General features: G+C 38.0%; 3 protein-coding genes across 3 annotated transcripts in view; 1 reads left to right on the top strand and 2 right to left on the bottom strand.

Annotated features, from left to right (window-relative positions):
* LOC124254862 (glycogen debranching enzyme-like) overlaps positions 1–10,349 on the bottom strand; it is a 40,321-nt gene extending 29,972 nt beyond the window's left edge. The window contains 2 exon segments of the mRNA XM_046688716.1: positions 4,262–4,369; positions 10,234–10,349. Of these exon segments, the coding sequence (XP_046544672.1) occupies positions 4,262–4,340 (79 nt within the window). The 5' untranslated portion in view covers positions 4,341–4,369; positions 10,234–10,349.
* Positions 10,350–10,527: 178 nt separating this feature from the next.
* Positions 10,528–18,375, top strand: LOC124254861 (probable splicing factor YJU2B). The gene is made up of 7 exons (XM_046688715.1): positions 10,528–10,648; positions 11,545–11,678; positions 12,066–12,240; positions 12,507–12,591; positions 14,020–14,192; positions 16,220–16,358; positions 17,807–18,375. The coding sequence occupies exons 1-7, from the start codon at positions 10,646–10,648 to the stop codon at positions 18,346–18,348; spliced, it is 1,251 nt and encodes a 416-aa protein (XP_046544671.1). The 5' UTR covers positions 10,528–10,645; the 3' UTR covers positions 18,349–18,375.
* A 2,724-nt stretch (positions 18,376–21,099) lies between these two features.
* LOC124254850 (ADP,ATP carrier protein 3, mitochondrial-like) lies at positions 21,100–23,551 on the bottom strand. The gene is made up of 2 exons (XM_046688708.1): positions 23,398–23,551; positions 21,100–22,372 (listed from the first exon to the last, which is right to left on the bottom strand). Exon 2 carries the CDS (start codon positions 22,370–22,372, stop codon positions 21,458–21,460), a length of 915 nt encoding a protein of 304 aa, XP_046544664.1. The 5' UTR covers positions 23,398–23,551; the 3' UTR covers positions 21,100–21,457.
* Between the last annotated feature and the right edge of the window lie 1,233 nt (positions 23,552–24,784).

Here is a 24,784-nt window from a genome sequence, read left to right as displayed (position 1 = left end):
TTTCCTTTTCGAGTCATCTTGTGTATTTATGAGACGAATTCGTGTAACCGGTATTCAAATGATGACAACTATAACAGGGAATCGTCGGGACCGACAGGTATTTCGAGTTATGCATAATATTCGAGACACTGGCATTCGACTCATCGGGATTTGACTGTATATGTATTTTTTTCTAAATTTAGTATATGTTGTCAGCTTTTCCTTACTAATACTGAATACTGTGTAAGAAATTTCTAGTAAGTAAGTGAATATTGGTTTAATGTTGCTTTGAACAGTATATCAGTTATAAAGGGCATATGTTCTAATTAAGTTTCAAAATCACATTCTATGTATGGAAAAGTAAACAGAAATATGGCAATTATCAACAATAAAAATTGTTGTTTTACAAAAGGTTCAGCCAACAATCCATTGCAATAGAATGTGATAAGCATTAATCTCTACATTCAAAGATCTGCTTTGTGGCTGTCTTCATGCATACCTGAGTGCTGAGGTTGGTATATTCTACTTTGTGGCTGTCTTCACGCATATCTGAGTGCTGAGGTTGGTATATTCTACTTTGTGGCTGTCTTCACGCATATCTGAGTGCTGAGGTTGGTATATTCTACTTTGTGGCTGTCTTCATGCATATCTGAGTGCTGAGGTTGGTATATTCTACTTTGTGGCTGTCTTCATGCATATCTGAGTGCTGAGGTTGGTATATTCTACTTTGTGGCTGTCTTCATGCATATCTGAGTGCTGAGGTTGGTATATTCTACTTTGTGGCTGTCTTCATGCATATCTGAGTGCTGAGGTTGGTATATTCTACTTTGTGGCTGTCTTCATGCATATCTGAGTGCTGAGGTTGGTATATTCTACTTTGTGGCTGTCTTCATGCATATCTGAGTGCTGAGGTGGTATATTCTACTTTGTATATTCATCATATCTGAGTGAGGTTGGTATATTCTACTTTGTGGCTGTCTTCATGCATATCTGAGTGCTGAGGTTGGTATATTCTACTTTGTGGCTGTCTTCATGCATATCTGAGTGCTGAGGTTGGTATATTCTACTTTGTGGCTGTCTTCACGCATATCTGAGTGCTGAGGTTGGTATATTCTACTTTGTGGCTGTCTTCATGCATATCTGAGTGCTGAGGTTGGTATATTCTACTTTGTGGCTGTCTTCATGCATATCTGAGTGCTGAGGTTGGTATATTCTACTTTGTGGCTGTCTTCACGCATATCTGAGTGCTGAGGTTGGTATATTCTACTTTGTGGCTGTCTTCATGCATACCTGAGTGCTGAGGTTGGTATATTCTACTTGGTGGCTGTCTTCACGCATATCTGAGTGCTGAGGTTGGTATATTCTACTTTGTGGCTGTCTTCACGCATATCTGAGTGCTGAGGTTGGTATATTCAGGCCAGGTCGACACACAGTTTTCTTTCATATATGAAGTGTCGTTTTGAGAAATTAATACCTAATCTGGCTGTTTGACAGCCTACAGTCAACGTAGTTCACTGTGATGTGATTACTCCACCATATCTTATGAAACATTTGAATTCACTCCGTACCTGTAATATTTGTAATAGTTGTATTCTCATATATGTATAGCTGAATGCCTAGATACAAAAATCTGCAAAATTATGCTGAAGGGAATGATTTCCACCATGTAGTTTTCCGATATTGCCTGCTTGCTCCTTCCTTCACATTAGATAAATGATTTATTCCTGTCTCACCCATGAATACCTGGGGTTAGAATTGGTCCTCAGTAACCCATGCTTGTCGTAAGAGGTGAATAATGGGATCGGGTTGTCAGGCTCGCTGACTTGGTTGACACATGTCATCATATCTCAATTGTGTAGAATGATGCTCATGATGTTGATCACTGGACTGTCTGGTCCAGACTTGATTATTTACAGACTGCCACACAAACTAACTCGATCCAAATGAGTTGTCATAAACTGTGACAAGCAATGTTGGAGCAAGTACTGTTTGGTAGGGTTCACTAATGGTGAAGGGGTATCTCTCACTAAAGGGGCATTTGAAAGTGATGGACACTAAGTGTGCTTGAACATCCTATTGTGTGTATATCAAAGTAAATATTATATCAAGTCAGTCTGGTCAATCTCAGGCATGAGAGATTAAAGATGCACATAACACCTAAACTTGTTATACAGATTTTACAATACATATGGCATTGGAAAGCTATTCTGTGAAAAACATTTTGCAGTGCATTGGTAAGCCAGTACTACTGTGAGAGCGAAAGGTCGCAGGTTTGATCCCCAGCCGTGTAATACCAAAAGATGTTAAAATATGGTACTTGTTGGTCCCCCCCCTGCCTGGTACTCAGCATTAATGGGTACAACAAGGACTGGTTGACCCGGAGTCAGTATTATGTGTCTGAGAGGGGTATTCATGCTTATCATCAAATGGAGGGTGTTATCGGTGCAATAAAGCAATCTGATAAACTTGGTATCCAAATCTGATAACTATGCAAATTACGTCAATCCACGAACTACTTTCACAAAACTCCATACACGCCATGCGAATCCTAAAATGTTAACATTTCATTAATGACATTGTCGCAAGTTTACATTGTTTGTAAACAAATATGGCTGCCCCCATTCTCAAAATTGGTGATTCTGTAAGAATTGATGACAGAGGTTCTGGAGTCGTTACTTGACTTTTGAAAACATGAAACGGAGTACTTGGTTCAAACTGAAGGTAGGGATTATGAGGCACCACTGAAAGGCAATTGTCTAAGAAAGGTACCACCAAGGATTTCATCTATTGATCACAATACAGACGACGAATCGATTCAGTCAGGTATCAAAAACTGATATTGATGAGGTGATTACCCGCAATGAAAATAGAAACACAGCACAATTTTGTAGTTCTTTTTAAGACAGAAAGATCTTATTTTAAGCATGAGACAAGTCACAACCATATGCTGCCGTCATGAACGATCTTCACCTTGGTGTACCGCTAGGTATACTTATGCGAATAAATTCATGTACGATTTGATTCCTTTTTTAGAGTAATTTTAAGAATGACATTATATAATAAAGAGATTATTAACCGTGTGTGTTTCCATATCATTAATATCATATATTAGGAATAAAAATTATGCATTATGCTCGCCAAAGGCTTGCATAATACAATTTTTATTCCTAATATTTAAGAAATACAGTTTGCTCTACCACCATGTATAGTGTAAAAAAACACACTTTCGCCCTGAACTATTATAGTTTTTATAGTGCTTTAACGTTATAATAGTTCAGGGCGAAAGTGTGCTTTATTACACTATACATGATGGTAGAGCGAACTGTATTTCTTTTCTAAAATGCCAAATTTAATACTTTCTAAGGATAATTACGATTAACTTAAGGGTGACAACAAACGACGGTGTCGGTGACCTAAATTAAAAATCCTCGCACAGGGCTAACTGGCGCGCTGTTCTATTGATGTGTCTGCCCCCCTACGTTACGACGAACATTACCAGAGAAAAACAAATGATAACAGTTTGATAACGGTTTACGTTCGGATTAAATATCTTCTCAGAATTATTTTAATTACATCTGTCATTAACGTAAACCATATGGGGCAATATGAACATCGCATTTCTACTACCAACGTAAGTTTAGATCAGTACATCCAGATGAAGCTGAGTACTCAAGCGACATTCCACGATTGCATTGTGGGAATGTAAACATTGCGAACGTTACCGTGTCGCTGAGAACTTGTGAGTCGAATTGACACATTTTAACCGTCGTAAAACATAAACGTAATGTTTCCGCCAGTGATGTTAGCTGCGTGAAGCAACTGCAAACCAAGAAACGGGATGCAACGGAGTAGTTTACTGTAGGAGGCCGTACGAGGCGATGACAACTGACATGCATCGTGACGTTGCTTACATTGTGACGTAATGTAAAATGGTTCGATTACGAGGGGGCACACTAGAATGGCGCAGTGACGGGATAACGTCATTCATTTGTTACATCATCAAAAAACTATACCTTTATAGTCTGATAATGTATTTTGTTCCTGATTGTTCTAACCGCTAGGCATCTTAGAAATGATATTAATGATACGGAAACACACGAGGTTAATAATCTCTATTTATCAGAGGCATGGTATCTTAGTGAGCTAGCACTATATAACCAGCTTAAGTCTGGGCTAGTACAAGCAGCCACACATACAAACGCATGCATGTCTTAATATGAGCGAAACATTCACCTCACCTTACCAGTATTACCATATGGCCTTATATGTGAACAAGCCCTACCTTTTTCCAGTCGGTACAGAGTTGTCTCCCTGTTCTCACCCTTGTTGAGGGTCAGCACACGGGCCTGAATCACAGGCATTGTCACACTGAAACAGTCAAATCAGAAACCTGTTTGAAGACAAATGAATCAAATTAGGATAGTTAATACATTAATTTCCGGGTGTTATTGAGTATTTGAAGCATGGGAATATTTCATTTGAATCCTCCGGCTGACGCCGTCGGTTCCAAATGAATTCCCGTGCTTCAAATACTCAATAACACCCGGAAATTGGCCAACACATGATGTTTATCTCCTAAGCATAATGCATCACACACCAGACATCACAAATATTCTTCCTGCTCTGAACGACTACTTACTCATGTCACAGTAATGCATTTCAGTTGACACTCGTAAAACTCGTAAAACCAGTTACATGGTAAACCAGGAGCACATATACCCACTTCTCTGGCCCACCGATTGTCCAACAGTGGTGTTAAATAATATCACATACCTAACTCCTAATCACAGTAACTGTACATTAATTTTGAACAAAAGGTTACCATTGCAGCTTCAAAAAAAAAGGTCCATGTTCGTTCTAGCTAAACCATCAATCTGCAACTTAAAATCGGGTAGAGGAGTAAACCAAAGAATTCTTCTTTATGCTATTTTCTTTATCCTACTTACACGATTCCAGTTCTCGGGATAAGGATGACAATAACAGTATGTTTGAGATCCCCATATTGCTGCTTCTTCTGTTTACAAAGTACTGCAGTATTCCTGTGGGGGCTGTAGTGATTATCTGTACAGAGGCGTGTAGTCCTACACGTTCATGTATGGCGTCAACAATACACTCAATTGTGTTGATCATGACAAGTAGTTACTCTTATCACCTGGTCCTATTTTCACCTGAGTCATCTCTACGTTAAATACACATTGTAGTTTAGTACTTCGAGGTGTGCTAATACAGTATACCGGTATCTATGTGTACATGTCAGCACTTTTGTCTTTAATTCCTTTATAGACTAATAAAATATGCTGCTGAAATTCAATGGCTATTTGACCTTTTCAGTTGTGAGAACTGTCTTACCACAGAAGTGTATAATTCTACCATACATTTATACAAATTTTAATGATTACCTTTAGATTGATAACCAGTATATATTAGGCTGCAAACATTAAGAAAATACAAACATAAAATATTACTTTCAGCATGTTCAGAAATACCTTACATAAAAATAGATTAAAAAAGGCAAACTTAACCGCCTATCTCCCAGAGATACTATCTTACACAGTTAACATAGATAATTCCTACCAGTGTTCAATAATATAAAAGCTATGTCTATATAGTAAATAAACTGTCTTCAGCTAGTTTAAATAAGTAACCCTGATATCATCTATATTATTTCTATCAGCTGTATGTGTCATAAAGAATAAAAAAACCCATTAAATACGTGTATGATGTTTCAGAAAGTGAAACATCCTAATGAATAAACATTAGATAAAATATCATAATGACATTACTGGTTGCTTTTGTTTCATTTTGGCAGTCTTACCAGATTTTGTTGTTTTGGCACTTCTGGCATGTGCTTAATACAAGACGTGCTCATAAAAAAGGCTGATACAAGTAGTAAAAGAAATGTGGACAAGAAATATCAAACACAAAAAGACAAGGTAATTTCAAAGCCATGAACAAATAGTGCTCTACGTGTGCTCGTAATCTTCCTGCTTTAACTCAAACTTTCTTAACATTTTCAAGGATACTTTCACTTCTATACCTGGACAGCTTCTTAAGATCCAACAAATCATCAAGTCTCTGGATTGCATAAGCAGGAATGCAATAGTAACTTGCAATGAATGATACAACCATGTTTCACATATCTCAAAGATGACCTTGACCTTTGACTGACACGCCACCAACAAGTCATGTGGAAGGGTTTGTAAAGATATATGACTTGAGATGTAACCATACATTACCAGCAGACAATAGCATAAATGTCTCGATGATGACCTTGACAATAGACTTGTACTGGCCAAATAACTTTTCCAAGTAAGGCCTCATCCAAAAGAAGGTAAGTCTAATGATAAATGCCTTTCTGGTTTTTTTTAATAAAATGTAACGACAAACTTGAAATGAGAGTTTTCTATCTTGCGACCTAAAAATGTGCCTAATGCAAGGAATGATCATAACTGAGATGATATTTAAAGTCGAAGAAATGGTTTGATGTTTTAAAGTAATATTTAAGAAACCGGTTATAAACATTGGATGTGCTGCAAAAACGGTTTTCCACATTTCCGTACAAATTCAACAGTGCACTGGAAATATCACTGACAAAAGCACATGACTGATAAATTAAATTTGTCTGTTTAATGACAAAAGTGTCATCATAAGCATTTTTCATGAGTTTTTCCTTCTCGTAACCTTGACCTTTGACCTACTCATAAAAAGTGACCAACAAATTCTTAGGTCCATTGGAAGAAATCCAAAGAAGAAAAATGCTTATTTTCATTAATTTTCTTATAGCAGGCATAAGGAAAACCCTTGGTGCCAGGTGTGACAGGTGTGACATTCTGAACAAATCTAATACACAGTTGTTTCACACAGCTGCTTATTAACCATCTTAAATTGGAAAAACTTGAGAATCAGTTTCAGTATGCTCAACCAACAAATGTCATAAATCTGAAAAACAAAATGATAAACAAAATGACAGAAATTAATGTTTTACATGATCCCTACATAAAAACATCAAACCAAATTTAACTATCCATACATGAAAAACCTTACCTTATCCTTATCTGATCACTGTGATAGACATGGACACAGGAGAGCCAAACATCCACTTTCACTAAGGTCTCACATACAAGAGGACTTGTCCTATAGCCGACACATTAAACCTGACAAGTACACATATATTCTTTACCAAAATCAAACTGGTATAAGGAACAGCTGTCCCACTAGCTGCTGCAGGACTGGAACCGACCAGCTAACATCACCCGTGTGGGGTCACAGATGCTGGAGGGTTATCATGCCCCTAACACATGGCCTTGGCTCCTTCTACATGCAGTTGTTATTGCGACACTCAGATGGCCTTGTTTTGGTGGCTCAGCCATTGTCGTTTGTAAAGGCACACCATACCCCAGTGTTGTTTTAAAGATATCAGTTTCATCTAGAAGTGAATAAATTATCAATGCATCTTATCACTGATTCTTGTACCGAGTGTGGATGAGCTTTAATATAAATTTTAATTGTTATTTTATCATTGCAGCTTCAGACTTGATGCTGGTTTTGTTATGATGATGCTAGCATATCTACAGATTTTTCTAATGTTTGAACAATGACTTCTGGTATAATTCATTGGCAGTAATTCTCTATGCAAGCATTATTGTTGAAAACAAATAATCAATGACAAGACAGCACTGACAATCATTTTCAATACAACAGTTGCAACAGACAATATACAATAAAACAGACCTGGGTCCACTTGCACAAAGCGATCTTAGTGCTGAGGTGATTGTAACTCCCATACTTCTACATAGACTTACAATCATTGTAGCTCTAAGATCGCTTTGTGCAAATGGATCCTGATGACAAAAAGAGAGTCTATGATGCAGCAGACGATAATATAAAAGACTCTAAAGACAACAGACTTCTTGAACATGATAGACGCAACTGAAAATCAAGACATGAATAGACCATAATAATGGGAAACTCTAGCAGATCGTAGAAGAAAGTGCAAACTTTGTCTTTTTTACAAAATACAGAATAAAATGGCACCATAATATACCTTAATGATCTTGTTTCTGGGAATGTAGCATTTAAAAGTAAGTAATCTTCGTAACTCTGATGATGTTTCACTCCCTTTCTCACAATTAAATTTTTTGTATGATTCATATTTTCCATTCACAATTAGAATGTGGAATGAATTTCCAGTTGAAGCGAGAAAAAGCATGTCATTGAATTCTTTTAAATCTAATATTGTTATAAAACATAAAACTGCTCCTCAATACTTCAATTTTGGACCGAGAAACCCTAATGCCATCCTTACAAAACTACGTTACATGTGTAGTCAATTGAATTATGATCTATTCTGTGTTGGTATAAGAGATAACCCAAGTTGTTCTTGTGGAAATGTTTGTGAACATTCTTAACATACCAATTTGAGTGACAATATATACTGAACAGAAAACTGCCATGATGACTAATTTACACAGTGTTACCAATATGAATACTAACTATGAGTTACATGGCAATGCAGATCTGACTGTCCACATAAATCAAAACATATTTATAATTGTTCAAACATATATTGTCAATCCAAAAGATGTTTTTAATTATTGTAATTGTTCCACTGTTTCCCATCTTTCTGTTCTTGTCTGTCCATCTTGTATAATGAATGTAAATAATATTTATGTAAATACCACAGACAGGGTGTTCTAAGTTGTATAACTTCTACCCAATCCTTTTCTCATGAATAAAATATGTTTAAAACAATACACCATAATCTCTGCTACAACATACTTCATGAATACACCATAATCTCTGACACAACTGACTTCATGAATATACCAGATTCAATGATAAGACAATGAATACAACAGACTACATGAATATATCACACTCTACAGGGGGTTTCATCGACTCCCCACAAACTTGGTGAGATGAGGAAAACCTATTGCATGTAATGTTTTCTTTATTTCACAGAACTATCAATCACCAAGTTATGGCCATAACAATTCTGAGTGCCAGTAAGTTATTTTAACCATGAACTTTCTCATCAAAGGTCATATGCCTTCTCCACATGAGACTTACTTTGCTCAAATTTAAAATGAACACGCATTCCCATATTGGCTGCCAGTGTACATGCCATAAAATTGTCACGTCCTGTGATGGAATTCAAACTTTACACTTAGTTTCCTCTGAGGTCAAATGGCTTGCCCACATCACCAAACAGGCTAACAATGTCTGCAATTGTGGTGACATTACGTTTGGTTAAAAGCTGTGTTTAGCAGACACTAGGTGGCAATTCCATCAAAATACTTGTTTTCAGTGGAGTGGCAGTTTACCATTTCATCATGTGCGCACCTAAGTCCAAAGTGACACATGTCATTTAAACTGATAACTTTCTTGAAACCTGGAGTTTCACCAGAATGATAATAATGTCACATTTGGGATTGACACACCCATGAACAGTAAAAATGTCAAATCTGGGATTCACATCCATGAACAGTTGATCTGGCATGTACAAGGAACACTACTGCTTTCATATTGAAAAGAAGTTTCATTTCTTCAATCAGCAACACATAATGTCATGCCAACAATGGGATAAACTTCGCACAAAACATATAATATCTGCAACCTAAATGTTTTCTTGGCATTTTGCTTGTTCCTGAGTCACTAATGTCCCTATGAATGGTAAATGATGATTATATCAAAGTCTAACACAACACCTAACAAGACATTACACATAATTACTACCCAACAGATTTACAATTAGTTGGATCAGTGTGGATGCAGCTTGGTTGCTCTTTTTGAAGTCACTACAGATTTTCACAAAAACTTGTCTTAGTGAGTCCAGTCAAACGCCGCTTTGAACAGTATTCCAGTCATATCATGGTGTGTCATGCAGCTTGTTGGAGGATGAAATGTTTGGAGGTAGAATCTGCTCTCATTTACTGTGTAATACAATATTATCTCAGAAAATCTAGGGTCATTAAAATATTCATAAACCGACTCCATCAACTCCATGTTATTGAACATACTTCAAAACAAATAAAAAGATAAAAACACTCTCTAAACAAATTGGCAATGCAAGTATTTTGTCATTCCAATTATCCCCAGTCCCATACTCTAAACTTATCATCCACAAAATGAGTAGCGATCTCCTTACAACGATTTTACTGGCGCTTCATACCTTCGGTGACGTTTCATTCGTTCCATTTTACAATAACACGCCTCTTGCAGGTAATTCAAAATACTTCTAATGAAAGAGATTACCTCTTAGATGCTGGGTGATCGCATAAAGGTTCACTTCACAACTGCATACGCATAGACGGTAAATATACAGCTGTCAAACATTAACATGCGATGTCATTTCCCCTTGTAACTCTTCTAGCATGTCAAGGTCACAATTTGACATTTTCCAAGGTCATATTTTGGATATCGTTGTTTCGTACGATTTCCATTTGACGTATTGTTCATAATCAATGATTACTGACTTTTTATTTATATTTAAAATGATAACAGTGTGCTAAATTCAGTTGATAATAAATATGCTAATAATCGAGGAGTCCTAGCTTTGCCTAACAAACGTAGAAACAATTTTTCGTATACGTTTATTACAGAAGTCAGAATCAACGTTTAGAACATCACCATTTCGAAAACTAAACCTGGATATATTTAAGAAAAGATGGTAAAAAAATGACATATGTATTGACTGATTTGTACATTGTTTAGTTTAGAAATTGTCATTTCCTTATGTCGTCCAGTTTTCGATCACATTTAATGTCGAATATATGTTTCTAGTAACAGTAGAAGTAGATAACTAGGGACTGGTCTTTTATTATTAGGATAGGGAGTAATGGTTGAGATAGAGTTTTTTTCATGAAAAATGACTCAGAAAAAGTGTGAGTGGCTGGGTAAGGTTGGGAGATGTCACCAAATGTGCCACAAATATATGGGAAAACCATGATAATGAAAGGTCTATATTTCCAAATGAAAACATTATTTAGGGATAGGTAATGTATTGGACATCAATACACGATTAGAGCCGAATTTTCAGTTATTTATTTGATACTGTTATTACAAAGCGATAACTGGCATTTATAAACAGTTCAATGTAAACAGCTTTTTTTTCTAGGTTTCATATTGTTATCAGTGTATGAAATAAGCCAAAAACCCAGCCAGACATCAGGGCTGGTAACTTCAAAATGTTACCAGCCTCAAATGGATTTAACCAGACCATACACCAAGATATTGTGAATTTACTCAGATGTTTGGAATATCTAAAACAAATTTACCAGACCATCGGGCTGGCGAGCTGTAAAATTAGTCTGTCCGTCAGAAATCTAGCCCGTCTCGGGCGGTCGGACAGGCCTTATTTCATACACTGTTGTTGCAGGTTTTCAGATACATCCAATGTTTTCTCGCTAAATCTATGAACAACTGCATCTTAATCACCAGCCATCATCTGACTACTTACAATGTGTGAAGCAACACACCTTGTTATAGCTTAAACACTGCTGTCTGAAAACATACAAAGTGACAATTTAAGAAAAGACAAATTTCCAAGTTCCTTGTTTCTTTCAGGCTGAGAGAAAGGCAGTAAATAAGTACTACCCTCCGGACTGGGACCCCTCGAAAGGTTCTATCAACCAATATGTCGGTCAACACCCACTCAGAGAGCGTGCCCGCAAGCTGGGCCAGGGTATTTTGGTCATCAGGTAAAAACATCAGTTGCAATAGAAACTAATATGAGATAATAGTATGTGTTTTAATATTGCTAATGTTTATTATGCTGAAATGTAAACAAACCATCTAGTACAAGAAATGGTAATCATCAGGATACATTAACTATTTAGTAGTGTCTTGCTTGAAGCCAGAGCCTAGTAGCATCTTTCTTACAGTAAACTCAGCAAGTAGTTGTCAATACAATAACATGAAAATGAATATCGATTGAAAATGATCTGAAGAGGAAAATTCAGCCTAGTAGTAAGACTGCAGTTATTTTTTGACAGATGCATTATGTCTCGAAATGTATACTATTACGGATTAATTGTTTTTTACATGTTTCATGCAGTTGTGTATTTGTTGACTTGTGTTACGTCCAGATTCGAGATGCCCTACAACATCTGGTGTGGTGGGTGTAACAGTCATATCGGTATGGGTGTCCGCTACAATGCGGAGAAGAGTAAAACTGGCAACTATTACTCAACACCAATCTACAAGTTCCGAATGAAATGCCATCTGTGTGACAACTACTTTGAGATACAGACAGACCCAAAGGTAGATTTGGAATTCCTGTTCTCTAAAGAATTACCTAATAATTCCCTCCTGATGGGCTTCCTGGAAAAAACAGACATGGTAGCTGCTAAAGTGGGGATCGGGTGGTCACAGTGTGAGCATTAGGTAGCAACATGGAGCCCAGCAGTCAGCTGCTGTTAGCTGCAAAAGAATATCTATGTACTACAGCTTAATGTTTACTTGCATTGTCTGTAAGATGATTATTCCTAACAAATGCCTTTGAGTACCGGTTTCCCTTTTGTTACCAGAATCATGACTACGTCATCCTATCAGGTGCCAGGCGGAAGGAACAGAGATGGGACCCTAAGGAAAATGAACAGATTGTTCCAGAAGGTCAGCTAATTCAGTTTGAAAACCATATATTGTTGCCAATATGACAGCTGTTTGGCACTTAGACTGGTGAGGGGGCCATAATATACACTGGGTGGAAGATACTCATGTTTTTAGTTTTGAAATATAAACTGGCATGTAAAAATCAACCTAGTCTGTCTCACAGTCCCTGAACCACATTATTTTCCCTATTGCCTAGTCCTCCCTGCAATGGTTAAGCCCTAAATGAAGCAAGTCTAGATTTCCCCAGGTTCAGGCCTGAATCCCCCAACTCACTGGGGCTCCTTTTCAAGTTAAATGGGATTATTTGTTACTAAGTATCAAAGTTATATATAATCAGCAACTAAGCGTTAGTCTAAAATCAGCCTTACACTAATGTTTGACATTGAAATGTTGTGAAAAACAAACATATTTTTAGTTGTTGAAGTGTTAACCAAATTATGAACTCTGCATGGTAAACTGATGTGCTTCTTCTAACAAAAAAATAAATAATGAGTATAATTCATTATTGTAATTAAACATTGATTTTGAAGGCTTCCTCTTGATTAAGATCAAAATTAAAGAAATAGTCTAATGATTTTCTATTTTTCTTCTGATATATTCTTTAAATATTGCCTTTACTATGTGGTAATGTGATTAAATCCTAAGATATAACATCAGACTTATGAAGTGAAAATGACTCCTAGGCATCATGAAGTATGTGTGAGAGCTATTGTGACGTGGGGTTTGCTGTCATCCTACATAGAATGTCCTTACTTTGTCAGCTTGTGAAAGGGTTTATCCTCCTTGATCATTTGAACCAATGCCTCCAGCCATAGATCAAAAGGACTGATTTTCGAATCCAAGTATAGGACTGACCTGTGAAGGTCTGGTTTAGAATTGGCCTTCAGTAACCCATGCTTGTCGTAAGAGGTGACCATCGGATCGGGTGGTCAGGCTCGCTGTCTTGGTTGACACATGTCATCATATCCCAATTGTGTAGATCGATGCTCATGCTGTTGATCACAGGGTTGTCTGGTCCATACTCAATTCTTTGCAGACGGCCGCCATACTGCTGAGTATGGCGTTAAACAACAACCAACCAGTATAGCATTGAGAAAATATGATGTCATCGTAGGGTCTTTGCAAGTAGATACAGGGGTTGGAATAACTTTAAAATTGCTAGTGTACTCCGGTACAGTGACACATGTTACATCACTTGCCCTGATAATTTTTTCACCATACCAGATGATTTTCTTGTTGATTTTTAGAAATAAGCAACATAATTAACATTGGAAAGTCAACTGGACACCAGTACAGCGTGATATACAAATTTGCTTGCCCAACAAAAAAAACCCCTCTGGACTGGGAGGTCAGGCAATGGGTTATTTCCACCACTGAGATATAATATGTTTGAGATATTAATCATAGACTGACAATGTATTTTGGTAGACAAGGCAACACAAAAGAAGCTGGCTACAGATGCTATGTACAAACTGGAACATGGGTCCGACGACCATCAAAGAGGAAGATCGATTCACCACAACCTGAACCACATCGAGGAGAGCCGCGAAGACTGGAAGGAAGACTACCTCCTCAACAAGGCCCTACTAGAGAAATTCAGAGTGAGTTGAGGAAAACTGTGGCGTGGGTGTGCGTTGTTACTGCTGCCTTTATCCAGTTATCATCACCTAGTGCAGTTTCATGGGAAATGATGCTATAGCCTTGTGGACATTCCTTGTTAGAAAAGTTCATCCAAATGGATCTGGTGGTCAAGCTCAGTGACTTTGTTGATAGGATATTCTGGTATCCTGAACATACACCATTGCTCACTGTGTCTATTGCTGGATTGTCTAGTCCAGACGTGATTAATTTTAGGCAGTCGACAAATAGTTGAAATATTGTGTCGTCTTAAAGTCTGTGACATCATCCACTAGTCAGAAGTCTGAGTCTGGTAAAATAGTCTTTGCTTAAGTATCCTTGGGTGATTGTGGTCATTTGATGATACTAAAATCTAAGAAAATGATGGTAAGTGACAAATTTCAGTTTAGCAGACTCATATTTTTGTTGCACAAGGTACCAATGTCATTTATAGTGATTGTTTGCTAAATGATGTGGCATAAAACAGTATCATCTCACTCACTCACTCATTCACTCCAGTTACAACCTTATCTACTACCCAATAATCATCTGTGACAGTCACCTTCAACTCAGAAGTACATGTAGTTGGTTAACCAATCTGGTTAAAACTCAGTATTTTTGAAGAACATGTTTTGTTATAAATTTTATTTGTTCTAACCCCACCAGCACTACTTCAGAGATGATCACCGTTAAAACATCATGTCCTGAATTTTTAAATTTTTAATTCATTTTTATTGTCTAGCAGTGAACATTTAACAAAATCAAGTCTGTGAGGAACAAGTCATTTGATGCAGGAGAGGTAGCTTATATAAAATTATTATTCCTAAAATGCCCAATATTTAATGAGTGAAAAATGAATAGTATTTGTCTTTATCACCCTCTGAAGCTGTCAATATTATTTGGTGACTAAAACCTCCTAGCATAACCTCTCTCTACTATAAACATGTTATAAAAGCCTTCACAGACTCTCGGTTGTGGTGAAGTTGTTGATGGCAAAGAGTAATTTTGCTGTGTAGAGTTGCCTCCCCTTTGACATGCCAGAATGAATCCCATTTCGTAGGTTTGAAAGAATCAGACTCATGCTGTGGGGTTTCAGGAAAAATACAAGAACTACATCACCTTGGACTTTCCTCCTAGAAAATGCAGATAGTCCAAGATGATGGAAGTATCACTCACTCATATAAAATACTGGCATTAGCTCCTGAGGAAGTCATTGAGCACTAGCAATAGACTGAAGACCTCAACTAGCATGTGACCTAAATACATATGAAGGGCATTTACTTTCTGCAGTTCAATTTAGATTGGTTTCTTTCATGGATACAGGAGGGTGCACCTTGTGGTCAAAAATCATCAGGCAGGTGCTATATAAGTGCAAATAATATGCAAAGAAATTTCAATTTGGTAGTCATGATCTTTGTGTTGAAAACATATCACTGAATGAGATATGTGTAGCTGACTGATTGGATCCAGGTTTAATTTATCAATACTTTATGATTAGATCTGGCGTTCAGCCACTCAGGGTTGTTGTCAATGGCTACTGATGGGGGTCAGGTGGTCAGACCAAACAAAGAAAGTTCTGGAAAGGCATTTAGAAGTTGGATGAAAATGAATACATGACACGTTTTTTTTAATAACAACTTCTTTTTATTCTTTATACAACGTTTCAGAGCTAATTCTTGGTGAATTAGGCATGGGTTTTTTCAGATTTCTGTATTATTGACAATGTTGATTAACAGTTGGAATAAACAAGCAACATGTTTAATGGATTACCCATTACCTAAACAAGCAACTTTGAATATTTATCCTTAATTCGTTTTAGTAGGGGGCTATATCAAGATTAGGAAGACAAAGCAGACAAAGGAAGCAGCTGATACTGATAGATTTGTCTGCATTTAATTAGCAAAATCAATAAACCAAAACAACTATTCAAATATAGTTTGGGGAATTGCTGTTTTGGGAACAACACCCATTTATGTATCTAGTCTTACATGATTTGATCTGTTCTTCTTAGGAAGAGAAGAAGGCAATCAAGGCCAGTGAGTCTAGTGACCGGTCACTACTGGACAAGTCATCACTGGACATCAAGCTGCTGGACGAAGAAGACCAGGACCGGAAAATGGCTGGCCTCATCAAGTACTCAGTCACAGAGTGTAGGTTCTCACTAGTTTCTGTTGTCAACTTCTTATCTTAGACTTTGTTCCTCTGGTCTGTAGCCAGCAGAAATAACACAGAGCCAGCTACTATCTGGCCACAATGGACCAGTCAGTAGTCGGTCATACATGCATACTCCATAGTGTTATAGTTTCTTTTGATTTTATTATTCCCCCAGTATATAATGATATAGTCAATGCCTTGTCTGTCCGTCCGTCCGTAATCATTTCGTTTCCGGAGCAAAACCTGAAAAACGTTCAATATCCTTCAACAAAACTTGGCAGATATGTCTAACAGATCCTGAACTGGTGCCTTTTGCTGATTTTAGTCATTTTTATTTTTCATGACATCCATATCGCAAAAGAGTACTTGGTATTCTTTCATGAAACTGTGCACAAAGACCAGGTTGTCAACTGCTGCCTTACGGGAATTTTTAAAATGTGTATTTTTTCCTTTGACTTTGATATTGGTGTGTACCTGACATAGAAGTACAAAGTTACGAATCCAAATTCCATGTTATTTTTTTCATAGCTCAATAGGGGCAGTGGGGTAGCCTAATGGTTAAAGCACTGGCTCGTCACGCCGAAGACCCGGGTTCGAATCCCCACATGGGCACAATGTGTGAAGCCCATTTTTGGTGTCCCCCGCCGTGATGTTGCAGGAATATTGCTAAAAGCGGCGTAAAACCAAACTCAGTCAGTCAGTCATAGCTCAATAACTACTCTTGTATACGGCCAGACACACAAGACAGAAATTCTCATATCAAGTTGGACTTGAAGCAACTGTCAGATGATTTGTTCTTTCAAATTTGTGGGGGCCGGGGGGATTTGTCATCTTCTGATGACTCTTGTTTTTCATTTGGTTTTGTAGCATACATTCATGTCATGATGTGTGACTAACAAACTGTGTACACCGATGCAGACTTAGTTGGTACTTACTATAATGAGAATGCAGGAATGTGTTTAGGAAATATATCATAATGCAAATTTATAAGTATGCAGTAATCAACTTGGTATATAAACAACAGGGGACAGCCTTGTTGTTCAACTGCGCATCACAAATATTTCCTTAGTTTGATTCCCCACATTGGTACAGTGTGTGAAGCCTTTTTCTCTCATCCTGTCCTTTGTGATATTGTTAGAATGTGCTTTAAGCAGTGTAAAACCACACACCCCAGGTACTAAGATTGCCAAAATAGACGACTTGTGACAGTGTAATGTCAATATAAAACAACCAAAACAGTAGGTCTGTGAATTTCTTCTTGTTACGATAACCATGTGATAACTGAACCTTTTAATCCTGAAGAAGTATTTCTGCTGTCACTTGTCACCTATTATCCTATGTATTGCTTTGTGTTGGTGAATAGAGGTGTTAGACGTGAACATGCAGTCCTTTCACTGAACAATGTTTTGTATTTGCACTGAGCCCCGTTTCATGTGTATTTCAGCTTACGATGAAAAACAGAAACAGAAGAGGAAGGCTATTGAAAGTCGTCCAATATTTGAACCAAGTAACAAACTGCTCAAAACTGACACATCTCCAAACATGCCACAGGCAAGCCGATCAGCAGTAATTAAGAAGAAACTTGGAATTTCTCCAGTTGGAGGCAGCAAAAATCCATTTGATTCTCCATCCATGATTAGGCTGTCAAAGGCGCATGCTTTAGGCATCAGGAAAAAATCAGTAGAAAACCCTGAGCCATTTCATTCAAGTAACAATGGAAGTACAAGATCGACTGTGATATCTTACAGTGATGTGGAGAGCGATAGTTCCGGATCCTACTGCCCTGAAGTGCAGCCCACTTTACAGAGCAACTCAACTGAAACTGCTGGTGTGAATGTGATATCCTTACCAAGCTGTCAAAACATGGAACAACAGAACAGTATTCCAATGGATTCAAAATGTGATAACAAAATGGATGTGGGAACAGCTCAAAATGCGCTGGGTGCTCTCATTTCTAATTACAGTGACAGTGAAGAAGAAAGTTAGTATATTGAAAATAAATGTTCAGGTTAATGTTGGGTTAATGTGTGTTTGGAATGCTGTTTTGTTGTTTAAAAACAGCAGACAGACTCAGATGAAGTCTTATATACAGGGATAAGAATTTTCCATTGAATTGATCGCGCATGGGTCATTCTTGTGAATGGTCTAAACCTGTGGCCCCCAAGACCCTGGCTCATTTTCCTTTTTTCACTCATACACATTGTCATCCATGTACATACAATTAATACAAGAATTAGCAGTTATAGAAATACTGTTAAAGTAAAAGAAACATAAACTTAATTTGTTGGAAAATTGGTAACATCAGAACTAGAACCCAGAAAGCCAGCTGTGTCCATTCTTTCTCACATTTGGTTGGCAGTGGTGTGTACAAAATCAAAGCTAGATATGTAGTGATACTATTTGTTACAATACAGTGAAAATCTTGCACTGTAAAGAAATGTGTCCATCATTTTAAAAGATCTTGCAATTAATATACCAGGGTCTCTTACTATATACAGGCAAAAATATAGCTCCCCATGTGTCTGCTTCTTGTAAGAGGCAACTGAAAGGATCAGTGATCAGGCTCAGTGACTGGGCCAAGCTGGGTTATTTCAGACTGGTCTTTTTAGTTGAAACCTTCCAGAGTGAACAAATATATTACCAACAGAAAATAGTAAGTTTTAAAATGTTCATATAAGTATTTAGCTGAAGACCGTTTGGGTCTCAAGCTTGAGGTTGTGATCAGTGCATCTACCTGTAAAGGAACTCAATTGGATAAAAAATGGGCAATAAATTACGCTCACATGTCTTACTGATTTTACGAAACTTCAGTAAGAATGCATGATATACTAGAGTGAGTTAGTTTAGTCTGGACCAGACAATCCAGTGATCAACAGCATGAGCATCGATCTACACAATTGGGATATGATGACATGTGTCAACCAAGACAGCGAGTCTGACCACCCAATCCATTAGTCACCTCTTACAACAAGCATGGGTTACTGAAGACCAATTCTATACCAGACCTTAACAGGTCAGTCGTATACTTGGATATATTGAGCATGAGCATCGATCTGCGCAATTGGGAACCGATGACATGTGTCAACCAAGCCAGGGAGTCTGACCACCCGATCCCGTTAGTCGCCTCTTACGACAAGCATGGGTTACTGAAGGTTCATTCTAACCCGGACCTTCACGGGTAGCATGTTATACAATACAAATTTTCTAAAATCAGATAACATGCATGTACTTATGTCAGTCTATGCATGTTTCCATTTCATGCAGTATCATACCTCAAAATGCAGGCAGTTTGATTGGTCTGACACATGGTGATTCAGTGTATGGTAAGGTTCCAATGGTAGGGTACTCTCTCTGTTTAAAATGTATGTGAAAAACAATGTGGAACTAAACATGAACGATGGATTCTGGCTTGCTTTTCATGCCATCACAGCAGATTCTGAATTCTACAAGACCGGAGGTGCAGATTCACATGTTGAATTGTACATCTCTGCCAAAGAGAAAGCAAACTCTTTCACACTTCAGAAAGAATTTCGAATATTCACCCATGTCCACATGCTAGCTTGCAAGTCCTCACATTCTGAAGAGAAACCACGCCATCTTGCTTCGACTTTGTATGGACATGTGTAGGTTTATGATGTTTTTGTCTTTCCCTTAATCCTTTTGTATTTTACCATCTGAAGAACAATTGAACAATGGGTATTCCACAGTAAAATGTCCCCAGCATGACTGTCCAATTTAAGCAGACTTAAAATGGTTTGTTACTGGACTTAGCCAGGCCAGATGTTCCCCGATGGAATAAAATGTTGCGTAAGAGTTTGTACGTTCCAACTCTACAAGTTCTGACGTAATACTTTAACTCCATAATCCGAGTCCGAGCCACTCAGAACAATCCGTTTTAGTCTCATACTTAATGAGTGAGCAAGTTTAGTTTTTATGTCGCTTTTAGCAACATTCCAGCAATATCAGGGTATACCAGAAATGGGCCTCACACGCTGTACTCGTGGGGAGGAGAGAACGCTTTAACCACTAGGCTACTCCATGTCATTGAAATAATTCAGAGCATTAACAGTGCTCAAGGGGCAAGTGTTGTCACCATGTCAAAAGACTGAATTCCATGCAGTGTAAATCCTTTAGCTATGCCTGGATCTGCTGAGCACAGTCTTGAAACCATTTGACCAATAGCGAGTGAGTGAGTTAAGTTTTACGCCGCACTTAGCAATATTCCAGATATATGGCGGCAGCCTGTAAATAGAGTCTGGATCAGACAATCCAGTGATCAACAGCATGAGCATCAATCTGCACAATTGGGAACCGATCATTTGACTAATAACAATCCTTTATCAGTTCAGTGCCCACGATGTTTTCACTTCCTGCTGGGGTAGTGGTGTTCCGATGATCGAAAATCGTTCAAAAGGATTAAAAATGATTATCAATTGTTAAACTACTTTTAATGTTTAATTACAATTCCAGTGTCTTTCTTGCATGTATGCATTTCATTGTATGACAGTATTAGTTATAAGGAACATTTATTAGAAAAAACCTGAGGGAAAAACCCTTCAAATTGGTGATTTCATTAAAAATGTATATATTTCGATTATAATCTATAATCGTCCACCACAATCCTCCGATAATCAATAGTGGATTTGGTTTCCAATTCCCAACACTATGCTGGGGGATGAAACACATGTTGGATGACCTTAAATGCAATCAGTTTGAACACTCAAAACAACCAAGTTGTGTATTTAGTATTGTTTATTTTTCTGTCTGACTCTCACATCTTGATTACTTAATATCGCAACATCCAACTCGCTTGATTTTGAAAAACCATGGAAATAAATGAGTCTGGACCTTGACAACCTAGCACAAACACTCTCACTATGTAACAATGCAAATTTTGACTTTGCACAAAGGCAAAAATTGTGAAACTGAACTAAATGTGAGATTCATGGATGATTACCATCAGGAAAAAAACAATGTTATAAATAGTTCCAAGCTTTTGACTGTTCCTGAGCAGATATCCCTTCACTGGGATAATGTCCTAAATGTAACAATCAAAAATGATAAACTAAATCATGTGGCCTAGAAACCACTAACATTAGGCCCCAACTCGCCACTTGATGTACAGCTCTTGGAACTTGTCAAAGCCAGCCAATACACCAGCACCAGCAACACCTCTGAGAATGTTGGCACCAGCTCCCTTCATCATGGACATGAAGCCCTCGTTCTTGACGATCTGGACAGCGCAGTCCATGGATCCCTTGTACTTGACAGCCTGGCCAGAGGTCATCATCATACGCCTTCTGATCGTATCAATGGGGTAGGACAGTAATCCAGCGCTGATGGTTACAGTGTAGCCCAACATAAATGACAGAACCAAGCTGTTACTGTCACCGAGGAGTATTGGCTTCAGGGTGTCGTAAAAGCCGAAGTAGCATCCTCTGTAGACAATGATGCCCACGCAGGAGATGACGAAACCTCTGTACAATCCAACAAAGCCATCTGATTTGAGGGTCTTCCTGTACACATCAACAAGACCATTGAACTGACGTTCACCACCACCCTTTCCAGCTGACTTGGCATCATTAGCCAATCGGGTACGGGCATAGTCCAGTGAGTAGACGAAGCATAGGGACATGGCTCCAGCTACACCACCTGAGGCAATATTTTTCCCGAACTTCAGCGCATTGGAATCTGCTTTACTTGCCTTGAACAGAATCTTGATTTGATCCTTGAAAGCGAAGTTGAGAGCTTGGGTGGGGAAATACCTGATGCAGTTGGCCAAATTTCCTCTCCAGAATGGCAGGATTCCTTCTGTTCTGAATGTACGAAGAGTGCAGTCCACCACTCCTTTGTATGGCTCTGAAAGACGTCCAGCTTTGATCATCTCATCTTGATTCTGGACCAAGAGTTTCACTCTTTCAATGGGGGCAGCAGCTGTCTTCGATACTGCAGCAGCAATACCGCTGAGCATGAAGTTTTCAGCGAATCCAAGCTTTGGCTTTTTAGACATCTGAAACATACAATTAGCAAGTTTTAAATTAGAGGTGGAGCATGATAATTGCTGCAATAGGGTTTCAATCTGGGAATGGATAATTTAACTAGGAACCAGAGATCTTTGCTCTCCCTTTAGTTAGGCATGTATTGTCAAAGGGTACACAACATGCTGAATATGTAGAGACACTTATCACTAGATATCAAACTGTCCTTCAGTAACTCCCACAAAATAATTTCATTCATTTATGCATAATTAAGGGATCACTTGCTGTTAAGCAATAAAACAAAATGGCATCAGGTTATATTCTGCCCTTCACAGATCTGTAGAGGTGGAAAAGAAATCATTACAAATGGCAGAGCTCGCGAGATTTGTGTGCTTACTTTCTACAGCCTGTTACTTCTTCATACACACAGGACCAGTGAACAGGGACACTCAGATGTCCTGTTCGTTAAATTATCCTAACACCTTACGCTAAGTATTTCCACGGTTAGTTTTGGGCTGCATGTTTGTACTTGATGTATTTAGTTCTATCCAAGGGCAATCTCGACTGTCCGCATGACGCATATGAACTTGTTCAAAATAATTATTCAGAGCAATTAAAGCACAGCAACGAACTTGAAATAGCTTCAAACGCAACAGAAGGGCCTTATTCTCAAGCTGAACGCTGCAGAAGCTCTGTTCAGTTGTCGGCGGCACAGCATTCCGTGAACTGATGAGGTCATTTGATCAATGTTCTCGTTAATGTATGTCCGTGGAGGAAATGGTTTCAATGCTGCTGTTGAATTGTCAAGAACCACTAACATAAAACACTACTTACTAAATCAAACCCAAACTATTGTAGTGTAAAGGAAATATGCACAAATTCAACCTTGCGAAGTGGTTCATGACATTGACATTTTACAGTGTCTACCGGCTAAAGATTTTAGAAAAAGAAGAGGTAAGTACTGGGTATTTCTTGTATATAAACACATGTACTTGTACATAACACTATCCGAAATACAAAAAATCTCCTCTTAATTTATTTTCAGAGTATTACCCACCTTGATGAAGAGAAAATATTTGCCACTGCACAGGTAGAAGACTGCCTCAACTACACCCCACGTTGCAAAGGGAACGGCTTTTCTCCCCTTTTTAAATTCTGATTGGCCCTCACAGTCACATGACGTATGACACCTTCTGATCGCTAATCCGATTGGTTGGCAATGGAAGGCGAAAGGTCATATCATCACCAGCCTGAATAATGTAAGTCTTAAAGGGCTGCTCAACTTGAAATGAGAAAACACGTGCTTTTGACAATGACAATTTCTTGCGTCTATTGGTTTCACAGGAATTATTAGCAGTACTTACGTCACGGATTACATAACATTCATTTGTACTTAGAATACAACAATCATTTCACTGGAGTATAAAACAAAACTTGATATGTCAAAACACGTGTTTCAAGGAGATTTCCCTCAGCTTGACTTAGTTCCTTGTATAGGCTGACACGAGGTCGAACACTCCAGTCCGTTCACTGAGTCTTCTGTTGTCTAAAAGTGGGTCAAAATTCTCACTGCCAACATTGTTGATAGTCATAACTACAATCAGACCGAAACTAATTGTTAATTATTTTATAGAAGACATTGTCACCGTACAAATTCGCATGATATTGAATATTGTTTACCACGTCTAGTGCGAGTGTACGAGTGTAGGAGTGTCTGTCATTGCAGTATAGTACTTAGATTTAGACGCTTAGTCTCTGAATATAAATAATTTGGATAGTAACAAATAAACTCATTTAAACTGACGAGGATCCCAACACGATAGGAAACCTGAGGAAATCTAGACTTGCTTCATTTACTGCTTTAGCATTGCAGGGTGAGCTATTCAGTAGGGAAAATAATGTGAGACAGACTACGTCGGAGAAACGTAATATGTATTTTATGTCGTCTAAAGAAAATACTTTTAGCCTTATTTCAAGGTCTAGAAAATTACTTTTCACACATATAAGATCGCGGATAAGTATGATATGATTAGATAAATATTTCCTATCAACACGAATATCTGGGAATTGTGCGAAAAAACCCTTTTTACATATATGAGCACAGTGAATTGCTCGCCAAAGAGCATGAGTATGGTTTTACGCAGCTTTTACCAATATTCCAGCTATGGGCTTCACACATTAAATTCCACCCTTGTGGGGAATCGAACACGGGCCTTCAGCGTGACGAGCGAACGCTTTTTAAAACCACTAGGTTACCCCACCGCCTCTTTTCGCCAGAAATGTCGGTAATGTTTATTCAAACCACATACACCATACAACCTTTCTATTCTTTAAGGTAAAAACTATCTAAATATAAAAGGGAAATGCACAAATAAAAACAACAAAGCATTTCACAAGGAAGTGTACGAAATGAATATAGTCTAGAGCATACAGGCCGTTACTGA

The sequence above is a fragment of the Haliotis rubra genome, unplaced genomic scaffold (genome assembly GCF_003918875.1).
Source record: "Haliotis rubra isolate DU_JTF1 unplaced genomic scaffold, ASM391887v1 Scf585, whole genome shotgun sequence".
Lineage (NCBI taxonomy): Eukaryota > Metazoa > Mollusca > Gastropoda > Lepetellida > Haliotidae > Haliotis > Haliotis rubra.
This window is presented reverse-complemented; position numbering and strand designations above follow the sequence as displayed.

What these genes read in the sequence shown, in the direction of transcription:
- LOC124254850 (XM_046688708.1), bottom strand. Translation starts at nt 22,372, where the DNA reads ATGTCTAAAAAGCCAAAGCTTGGATTCGCTGAAAACTTCATGCTCAGC.
- LOC124254861 (XM_046688715.1), top strand. An exon ending in CAGGGTATTTTGGTCATCAG is followed by an intron (nt 11,679 to 12,065) that starts GTAAAAACATCA and finishes TGTTACGTCCAG; the next exon opens with ATTCGAGATGCCCTACAACA. An exon ending in CAAGTACTCAGTCACAGAGT is followed by an intron (nt 16,359 to 17,806) that starts GTAGGTTCTCAC and finishes TGTGTATTTCAG; the next exon opens with CTTACGATGAAAAACAGAAA.